The 11,621-nt window shown below is 40.5% G+C and overlaps 1 protein-coding gene across 2 annotated transcripts in view; it reads left to right on the forward strand.

Annotated features, from left to right (window-relative positions):
* The window catches only part of TMEM19 (transmembrane protein 19), a 455,689-nt gene extending 445,464 nt beyond the window's left edge, over positions 1–10,225 (forward strand). For both annotated transcript variants that reach the window (XM_086921730.1, XM_086921720.1), the window contains exon 7: positions 8,037–10,225. In XM_086921730.1, the coding sequence (XP_086777856.1) occupies positions 8,037–8,200 (164 nt within the window). In that variant the 3' untranslated portion in view covers positions 8,201–10,225. The remainder of the gene's footprint in view (positions 1–8,036) is intronic.
* Positions 10,226–11,621: the final 1,396 nt, after the last annotated feature.

An 11,621-nucleotide genomic window follows, 5' to 3' on the forward strand; every position in this document is an offset into this window, starting at 1 on the left:
TTCTCACATCTGTTAGAACTTCATGGAACACACCGAGCGCAAATGCATAATCCACACAGGAAAAAGGCATCCAGCTCTGTAAAAACATATGCGTTTGTCACAAATGGGCAATACAGATCATGCAGCTTACAAAAGAGATGGCCCCTTCTCCTGTGAGGGCTGTAAGAGTCCTATATCTACCAAATCAGTGATATTCCCCCGCACTCAGGCGACAGCCCTTGAGGACTTGGACTTCCCACTGCAATGGTCCACTGACCCGGTGCGCTATCTCTGGATCCAAATACATACAGACCCAGACCTAGTGTTTGGGAAAATTATGGTTGTGCCATCACAAAATTGGAGGACAACATCGCTTGGTGGATTCGCCTCCCCCTCTCCCTTCTGGGCAGGATCTCATTGATGAAAATTGTTGTTCTTCCACGCTTTCTTTTCCTTTTTCTCAATATATCTATAGTCTTGCCAGTTCAATTTTTCAAACATCTTCGCTCGTTGCTCATTAAGTTGGCCTGGGCCAATAAACAACCATGGATGAGCTGGAGCCTCCTGGTTCTGCCCTATTCGATGGGTGGGCTTGGTGCACCGGACTTTGACCTTTACTACCGGGCAGCACAAGCGTCACATGCATATTTTTGGCTGCACCAGCATGGCCCCCACCCCCACCACCACCACATTTGCATATAGAGCGCATTACACACGCCCCAGCCCATTTGGCGACTGCTCTGTTTTATCCACCAAGTAGGTACACTACCACTCTAGATTCGATAAATTCCACGATTCAGGTCTGGAATAACCTTCTAAATAGACAAACGGTAACTATACTGTACTCACCTACTACTCCAATAGCCTGGTGCAGATGGTTGCCAACTCTAATATCTCCAGATATGCTGACAGCGCTGAGTAATTTGGGATTGGACACGACAAGAGACTTCTTTAATGACGGTAGAGGTAGAGACTGGACAGACCACCTGGAGAGGGATCCACGGCCCTCGCCACTGGCTTCATTTCATTACTTCAGAGCCCGTAGTGCATTAAGATTTATGCTTAGAGACGACATGCTGGAGCCCCTGGAGGTACACTCATTCACCACATTGCTTCGTGCTCAATCCCCTAAACGCCTGGTAGCATGAATATACTCGCAAACACAGGAATTGTATAGGGATTGACATAATAAGGCCCGGCTAGAATGGCAGACTGATCTGGAATTGATTACAGATTACCATATGTGGCGATACTGCTGCGAGGCAACTAAACGTATCTCGCTCATTAGCCGACATGGGCTTATACAGTTTTAAATTTTGAACCGCGTCTATCATACGCCCGCTCGCGTACACCGATATGGGCTGCGCGATGCACCTACCTGTGAGCGCTGTGGTGATTTGGATGCCGATTTCTTACACCTTGCATGGCTCTGTCCACCCATATCGAACTACTGGATACATATATTTGCGGAATTTCACACAATAACACAGGTAGACCGGAGCGCTGATCCGCTATTGGCTTTCTTAGGCTACTCCAAAACAATACAGAAACCAATTAGACGTTTGGTAGATATGGCGCTATTGGATGCTAAGCGAGTCTTGGCGCTGCACTGGTCTAGAGGCCCCCCTCCCACATTGAAACAATGTTCCAGAGATATGCTGTATTGTAATACGCAAACAGAAATATATAGTGAGCTCCTCCCGCCCAGAAACCGCCAGAAGAACTTTTGGAGCCTATATGCCACTTACATTGAGTCTCGAACGATGGCGCAATTAGTAACACCTCCTCCTGCGGAGGGGAGTCCACTGCGGCGCCAGACTTAAAAATCCCCCCATTGTGCTCGAATGTAGCTACAAAAGAGTGTGTGATACCAGTCATGTAACGCTGATCTTGGAGAAAAGTTCTTGTTGTCCCTTGGCAAATTGCTTGTATTGGAAAGTCAAGTATTGTATGATTTGATCAATATATATGTGAATTGTCGTTGTGGTCGAGGATTATTTGCATTCCTGCCGGGAAGGAAAATTGCGCTAATTATGTTGTTGATTTTTTTTCATTGTTACGTTGCAATGCGAGAATTTCTTTTTCTTTTTTGTATTTTATTTCTGATTTTGTCTGTATTGTATTATTGAAATGAGTAAAATAAAATATTTTTTTTTTAAAAGAGTCCTATCTCCACCAATTACTTTCAAGACACTCATGTCTGGGACTTTACCCATTGCCAGACTCCTGGAACAGGCAATAGTAGGGGTGTCCATGAGCAGTCACTCAAAAGTTGACACTGATGCCTTGGAACACTTTTTACTCATGCTCGAAGACTCATGGATGGCTCTCTCTGCCACACAGGACCCCACACAGGATACCTGAAGGTCTCCAAGTCAACAAACAGAATTTACATGGCACTACTGTATGCCTATCTTCTAAGTTATATGTCCCCACTTGAACAAACAATGCCCACAGTGTAAAACATTCTAATGTTACCAAATATAATTGTATACCGTGAAGAACACTACTATTTCCCTTTAAAAGTGTTATATAGATTCTTAGATGCCTCTAAGCTTCTCTGCAAATTCTTTCTTTCCTCCTACCCAGAGCGTAATGCATGCTGCATGTGTACTTCCTCTTTTGTGACAGCACTTTGATAGCAGATAATTCTATTCAAGGGCCTAACCCTGCATTGAATCATTTGGAATATGCACCTAACTATCCAGCACATGTTTGGGCATCCTAGCACGAGAATTGTAAGAAATCACTAAATTTTGTGTTTTGTCTCAAATGGGAGCGAAGCACTCTACGTCTCACATCATTAACAATATATACAAGAATATGAGGCTAAGTGGTAGAAAGTGGAAAAGGATAAAGGAATTGGGTTAAGAGATATTCAGACACTGTATTCCACCTCGGACTCATTTCGTCTATTGCAAACTGTTGTCTGCAGGGCTTGTGGGTATTTAAATGGTGTTTGTGATATTTTAATAATCTCCCATGAAGGTTCTGCATCAGACTGTAACAGAAAATGTATACACCTTAATGATATATCTGTGTATCCCACTCTTTGTACTTGGGTGTGAAATGTTACTCCTGACATTAAACCTAAAAGATGACTATATTAAATAAAAGTTCATCAACACCCGTGTCTGTAAGATACCAACCTTAAGCGTTGTCACAATGTACTCTCTGCAGAAGATAAGTGACCGTTTCTGCCTGACCAATGTTCCTCTGCAAGGTAATTAGCAAACAGTGATATTCTGTGATTCTTTTCTAAGCACCTCGCATGCATTACTAGAAATCTGAATGCCTTACACATAATCATATATGCATAGCATGTGTAACATAGTCTGTCTTAAGAGTTCCTTCTGTTCTGTTAAAGGATAACCTCAAGTGCAATGCAACAATCTTTACGGTCATTAGGAAAATTCTACTAAATGTTCGGAAACGTTCAAAGTTTGTTTTACAACACTACTTCACTCTTTATTTCCAAATGTCCTCCAGACAAGCTCCAAAGTCAGCAAATGTTCTTTGCAAAATAATGTTTAGATCTATCTATCTAGGTCCTAGTTGCAGCAAGATTGGATCATGATTGTATAATGATTGCTAGCAAAGGGAAACATGGAGGACATTCTAACAGGATATCCTCAATGGCTGCAACTTGCTCCAAACCCAGTTAATTCATTGTATGTTGAGAAATGTTCTCCAAAATTGCATAGTGCATTCTCCTGACAAGCAAAGCCTCACACCACACAATGCCGATACTTTGCATAGGCCATCGGCCTACCCTCTCCTGAAATGGATTCGACATGATTGGGTTTGGAGTATCAATTCCACCACATCACTTTGAGCCATGTCTTCTGGCCTGCTTCTGTACCAGGAGAAACAATATCTTTGCAGCCCTACAGCTTCTATCATGATTGACAGAAGTGAGAAAAGCCCTTGACAGAACCAGTGACCTAAATGAAGATCAGTAATGTAAATAAGTTCCTGCTGACTTCCAAGGCCCAGGGTGATGATGGTCTGCCTGTACAATTTGGAAACTAACCTAGCTGTTAGAACACACCTTCTGTGTAAAGTATTTAAGGAAGCTGAGCAAACTGGATCCTCATGGGATGAGTTCAATAGGGCTGTCCTCTCCGTATGAACAAAATCCAGGAAAGGCCAGTTAGCTTGTGCCAATTAAAGATTAATATTTTTGCTAGACTCCACCATGAATATACTTTCTAAGGTGTTGGCAGCTAGATTAAGGAGAATTATTACTGTTATTTCACCCATCAGATGTTGGATTTCGGCAAGATGCCCTGAAATCATACGCGCCACACTCTTCCTTGTCTAAGCTATGCTAACCAGGAAGTGTTCTTTGCACTAACCCTAGATGATGAAAAGGCATTTTACAGGGTTGAATTGGAATATTTATTCAGAACATAGTGGGCTGGACCAAAGAATGGTTTCATTAACAACGTTAAATGGGCAAATCGGCCACAGACAATTGTGGAGGTTTCCTGTCAGATTCATTCATTAGAGAGGTACACTAAAGGGATGCCATCAGTTGCCACTGTTATTTCTTCTGCGCCTAAAACTTCTTATTATTTTCATGATGCAATCCGGCAACATTCATGAGATCTCTAAGCTGAGTAGTCTAGTAAAAGCTCTTCTGTATGTCTTCTAATCTTATTGAAACCACCGTGTTCATATGGTAAAATGGAGGTAGCATCTACATTTAATTGTTTGTAATGATTCACCCTGCTATATCTGCATCTATATACTTGTCCTAGGTAATTGCTTATTACAAGTGTGTATGTGTGTGTATATATAGGTATAAATCGGCACATATTTACTATATACTTGGTCTGTATACTTGCTGTTGCTCTTTCAACACTGATTGGGGCATCAACTAATCAGTAGCCAAACTAACAAAGCAGGAATATTGGACTTACAATTACCAGCCACAGGTGGCATGACCTACATAACCCCATATACGTCAATTGGTCAACTCATTGTATTAAAGATTTCTAGATCACATTGAAGAACAACTGGCCCTCTGTGCACAAAAAGGAAAATAGTGTTAATCATTAAATACTGGAGCATCACTTAAGATTGATTTAAAAACGTTTTCGTTCTTCAACTAGGAACACTCAATTTTCAAACTAGAATTAACAAAGCAAATATGATACAAACATAGTTCATTGATAAGGTAGCATGTAATAGATGGGGAAAGCCTAGAAACCTCCTTCACAAACCATTGTTCACTGAAGTTAGCCTCACTCAGAGGGACAGTAAAAAGTTCAGTGAAAAACCTGAACAAGGACAAAGAATCCAATTCCAAATCTAAACGAAAAGGAGACTAAAATACTACCCAAATGCAGTTCAAAAGGTCAACTCTGCACACATACAAAAGCTATTTGCCTATGCACAAAATTCTTCGAAGATATTCCTCAAAATTATAAAGAATAATATATTGGAATCCATATATTCACTCGAGTCTGTCAGAAGATACAAGCAACGAATTCCTAAGATTCTTCTCTAAAAATTATTCAATATGAAAAAATAAACCTTCTGAAATCTCAAATGCAACATTACTTCCCAAATTAGACAAAAGACGGATCTCGTTAGTCCATTAAATCTGGAAGAATTAAGTACTTTCATCAAACCACTTTGCCCAGCATACTACATCAATGACCTCTTGCCCTCTTCTGTATTAAAAAAAAGCCATTCATATATTCGCTCCTTTTCAGCTATGGGTGTGTCGATGCATCCCTTTTGCAGAGTATATTTCCAAAATGCCTCTAACTTTGACAAATCACTGCTTGCCCCTTTTGAGGTATACCGCAGATTCAAGATTGGCATGTTTGTTGTTGCTCAACCCTTTGTAGGCAGCCAATCGCCTTTGCACAGCCAACACCCTCTATTCACACCCAACACCCTTCGAGCAAATCCTTTGACTGTGTGCAGTGTAGGGTTGCCACCAGGCCTGGCCTTTCTTTATGCACAGCCTGGTGTTGGCCACTGTGCCCAGCCCTCGCTTGTGGCCACCGAATAGGTGAAGTTACAACACATGCCATTACCTTGCATGCTGTTACAATCCAAACTTTTACTCCGACTGTCGGGGGGTCAGCGCTGGGAGTTGGAATAGATTATTTTTCTATTCCAACTCCAGTGTGTGAAACGGTAGGGAAGGTGTTGGAATTAAATCCAACACTTTCTACCCACTGCTGCACACCTTTTGTGTTGCAACGACATGCGATGTAATGGCAAGTGTTTTAATAGTTTCGTTGTAAAGGCGGTCTCCCGTGGCCCCCCTCCCCTGCCATGCACAGCCTTTGGCTGTGTGTGGCTTGGGTTAGCCGCAGGGTCATCACCTGTGCTTGTCGAACCTACCTCAGACATGACCCCTCCTTTTTAATATAATTTTATTAGGCTTTGGATCCCACTGGACTGTTAGCAGGTGACACCATGGCCCCGTGGGAGTCTCTCAAGACCAGGTGATCATGCTGGCTCCCTCGAGAATGTGTCAGATCCCAGAAACCCTCCAAAAGTTTGTTTTTAGCCGTGAGGCCCTGCCCCCAAAGTCCAGGTGGTCAAGGTACACCTACCCTGCTCTCTTATGCCTTATTTGACTGTCTTTTTAAAAAAAAGATTCAGTCCCCGTGTCCTGAAATGCCAGATGCAACATTTCTCCTCCTGTTGTGGCAGCCACATAGTGTACGAGCTCAGATGGGACTAACTGGAGCAAGACAGCTGACAGAAAAAGAGACCCTCTGGGCCAATCGGATTACTCTAAAGTCACATGCTTGCGGGACTCGCAAACCCAATTATCCATATATCCATAAATTATGAATCCTGATTACTCAAAAACTACTGAACTGATTTACACCAAGTCACAAACCGCATACTTTCTGTACCAAGATCTGGCGTCCTGCCAAATTTGTTGTTGTTCAGTTCAGCTGCTTGGGCTGCAGCGTTGTTAAAAAATCCCAGTTGAAATTGCATGACAAATTTTATAAGTTTTCAATTTTTGGGGGAAATGTTTCACCAGACAGCACTAACGTTATTAGCAAACCACAAAACGCTCTTCCTATGGTAACTAGGTTGGAACTATAACTACACAGTGGCGACCGATAATGTATAATATAGGTATTTTTTTATCTACCTTATGATACTTCACAAAAGTGTGGTCTTTAATCTCTTTATTCAATCCAATTTTATTTCAAATAACGTCAGTTTAGATTTGTTAGTGATGTTGTCCTCTGAAGTTCTTGCCACATATTATTAGTTGCTGCTTTCACTTATTCTTTAAAAAAAAATTTATTTAAAAAAAGTTCCTTTCTCTGCCGTGCTGCTGCACATTTGCAAGTTTAACTTCTGTTGCAAAAACAAGCAAGACTTTATAAAAGGACCAAAAAACTCATATCCTTCCTTGTTATTTAAGCATATTCTTTAGGCCAGGGTACATACATTACCTCTGGCATTTACTGATTCCAGAAGAATGCTCTTAACAAACATAGCAGTGCATTGTTCCACAAACATCTGGTGAATCCAAAAAGGAATTCATCCAGAAAGAGATTTTCCTGATTTAGACTACTTTAGAATAGAGATTCCATTATGAATTCAGTACATCATCTTTCTTATTAAGGTCGTTCAAATTGCATGACATTTTGCTACATGCAGCTCCACGATTTTATCTTCAGTCTTGCATTGTGAAAAGCTGACTTTTGCGTGTGGAAGGCTAGCAGTGCTGTGAAAATGTTAAATGAGTAGAAGATGGTTTTCTATTCCTTCATGTTGTTAGTGCATTTATTTTACCATTTTTTTTGTTTTTTAGAACACCAAAATCAGAAAAAGTCCTACTTTCTCTTTATAAAAAAAAAGTGGGGGGTGGGGAGTCAATTTTCTAACGTCTTATGGAGGATTCTGAATCAAAATTCTTGTGTACAATCATGTATTTTGTTTCATAATGTACAATTTATCTTGGAAACTTTTAGTCCAACAAAGAGTGACTGGTGCTGTATAAAAGGTGGGAATTGTAATTGAAGAAACCACCTCCCTAATTCTATATTTTATATCCGCAGGTTTTGACGAAGACACTGGTAAAGTTGTAAACTACCCGGTAAATGGAGCAAGATTCATATCTGGGAAACCTATTTTGGATAACAATGCTGTGAATCTGTTTTCATCTATCCTTGTGGCTCTGATATTTCCTGGAATTGCCTGGGGTTTCTGGCCAAGAGCCTGAACCCCTTTCATAAATGCACATTTCACATCCCAACAGGGTCAATTTAACTAAATGAATCTGAAAGTTAATATTGCACTATGCCTAGATACATGCTCTTCAACATATCATTGTAACGCATACTTTTAATCTGTGTTTGATAGTAAAGATATTTTAATACTTTACCTCCCACAAAGTCCAAATATCAGGGTCCTCAATTTAATTTACGGTTTCAATTTGTGTTAGATTGTTTTAAATTGTTAGATTTTTTTTATTTTATTGCATTTATCTAAAGTCTCATGAAGCATTGTTTACCTTCACAGTGGATATTTTATACTATTAAAATGGCTGTGGTGGCACCACTTAATAGCTGCATCATGGTTGTATCAAAATGGTTATTGCAACGAAATTAAACTGTATGGCCGTGGCAGATGTATAAATTTTAACAGCTGTTATTCCCACTAGCAGCTGTGTATGAAAAGGAATAGCACATTTCAAATGATTGCTTAATAGACATTTTGTATTAAACCTTGTACGTTAATGCAGGGGAGATCGCATCGGAATTGCTTGACTTTCCCCCCCAAAATTTTTTTTAAATGACTATTCAAAATTGGACAATATCTTGAAATATTGTGGTTCCGATGTAATTGATGCCAGATTTGTTGTCAGCCAAGTAGCGACAGTTTAAAAAAATGTGTATGTCAAAGAACTGAGAAGACTTTTTTGTAGAGCTCACAGCAAGTACGTCCTATACCACATCTTATATCATGTTTAACACACTTAGGGCTAAATCCTGATAGGCCGCAAATCCTATTTTGGATGCAAAGTACTTTTTGCATACGCTCCGAGATTATAACTGGTGTGAAACTTTCCACTGTTTACTCCCATGATTTTCAGGATGAGAAACCTGTTGCATATCATAGGAGTGAATGGGGCGCCATCTGTTTTTAGAACCCTGTACATACACAGATTAGCAAATGCATTATTTGCCTTTGGTTTTTTTGGGGGCGGTGGGAAGGTTGCAAGCCAATTGGGCCCTTAATGTCTTTTTAGCAAGTGGATGTCAAACTGTTTGGTCAAGGTACCATTCACTTGTTAACCATATTTTGTTTCTGGGTAAAAAACAAGACCATGTGCCCTTAGTGGCCACATTGCTTACGTTTTGTCTTGGAATAGTGATACCTTTAATTGCTACTGTAATCTGGTTTGAAGTGGGTGTTCTGAAGCAGATTACTCCCATGTAGTTTCATATTAATACAAATAAACTGTAAACTGATTTAAAAAATCGTTTCTCGGATACAAGGGCAGTTCCTCTTAAACACTTCTTTAGGAAAAATGAAAAATCTACACCTGTTTAGCAAACCTTGTAGTTTTTATTAGGGTGAGGGTGAGTGACCATGCTCCATGTGTACACACACACTTATAGACGGCCTGTACTAAATTCGTTTTTTGGATTATTTTTAACAATCTTTTGCCTGAATGTTGTCTTAATTTAGCACAAATATGTTTATCAGTTGTGTACGTGTTATTGAAGTCTTTTGTACAGTCAGGAAAAGGTCTTCAGTTGACTAGTTTTGGGTACATTTTGTGCAAGCTTCATTTCAGAGTGTTGCTTGTAGATTTGTCAGAAGATGGCTCCTGCCTGTAATCTTGTTGATCCAAATTAAACTCTGAAATTGAACTATTGAGGAATCTGAAACATACGTTGGTACTATTGTGTGCGTGTGTGAACCTACTGTTTTTCTGTGAATAACTGGAAAGCCTTTAAACCTACCTAATGCTGCTCAGTGCCAGTGATGCACTCTGCAGTTGCTTAGTCATTTTTTGTATTAAAGGAATTTGGATCTGATTTTGATTTCATCTTCATTTCACGATTGATCAATTTTTGTTTATTGTTACTCATTGTAAAGTTTATGATGACCTACTTAAATCCTTCATTGATTATTACTGAGACGAAGTTCAGCTAGGTCATTGCAATCACATACACCCATTTTTACAGATGGTCCAGTTTGAGTACCCAACAATATTAATAAAAATGTCATTCTGAAAGCTGTCTTTTGTGGTGCATCAATTGTGTATATTTGTATTGTATTGATACAGTAACTTTCTTCTCATAAGCTGGCATAAATTGAGTTTGGACTACATGTTCATGAGTAAACAAAGTATACACAATTACCATTTATTGCCGTTAATAAAGGCCGAGAACATGCAGACTTTGGTCAGCCTGGTCTCTTTCCCTTCTTTCAGACAAGTAAAACACCTATTACACCACTGTGTCTGTATTAATACCAATAAACGGTAAACCGATTAAAAAAACAGTTTCTTGGATACTATGCAGTTCCTCTTAACCACTTCTTTAGGAAAAACTGTTCAGTCACACTTTATTTTGAAAAAGCATTTTTTAATTTGCTTCTAACTGTTGACCCCTTGGACAGATTTGCCTGCAATGTGACAATCTACCACTTTAGTCAGTTATGTTTAAGCATGGCCAATTTCGTGAAGTTCCACCCTCTGCAAAAAGTGGGGGTGAAAGTTTATAATTTTCCATTTTAGCTCCCATGGAAATTATGCTGAAAGATGAAGCAAAAATTCTGAACAGAATTGACCTATACGTGGCATGAATTTAGACTCCGAAAGCATGCTTGTTTGATTGGTGTAAATCCGCCCAGTAGTAGACCGATTTTGTCCCCGGGGCCCAGCCATTGAAATACTGGACAATGGAGGCTGCATGGCCACCCTCCGTGGGCCCTGTTTGATCCCGGGGACCCTATACACTGGGGCCCGTAGTGCACTGCAAAGGGAGGGGGCCGTGTGCCATTAATGGCCTTGGGGGGTCCATTTCCCGAGGGCTGGGCTCTTGTTATGTAGTGGTTTCCTTGCCCATACTATTGCGGGCAGGGAAACCTGTGTATTTTATCGCTTGGCTTGGCGCTTTTAACAAACATTGTGGTGAGGTCATGGATATCAGCAGGGCAGCTGATAGTCAGCAACGTGCCAGCGTATCTTCCACTCAGTTTGACGCAGGGAGGACTTGCTTAGCCTTCGCTCATGGTTAGCCAAACTTAACTTGGGAAGCTAGAAATTCACAAAGATTCCTTCTACTCGGGCTCAGCACTCGCTCCTGGAGAACAACCTGTATATTTCAGTATAAAGTTGATCTGCAGTACAGAGGGCTGCGAGGTTCAGCCAAATCCTCTGCTGACAGGACCGCCAGCAGGATCAGGTTACCAGTGACATCCTCTGGAGAAATAAAGAGAATGACTGGGCACTGCTTGAGGGGAGATGTCAATGCTGTCCTCACACAAAGCGCGTTGCTAGTGGTATAATGATGAAACTTCACTCCACATGATATGCAGATTAGATTTAATAAACATCGCAATTTCCAGTCTGGAAAGCTGCTCTTAGCTACAAGAACAATGGCAATGATGTTGACCGCTCTTGGAAT

The sequence above is a fragment of the Lissotriton vulgaris genome, chromosome 1_1, assembly GCF_964263255.1.
Source record: "Lissotriton vulgaris chromosome 1_1, aLisVul1.2, whole genome shotgun sequence".
Classification (NCBI taxonomy): Eukaryota; Metazoa; Chordata; class Amphibia; order Caudata; family Salamandridae; genus Lissotriton; species Lissotriton vulgaris.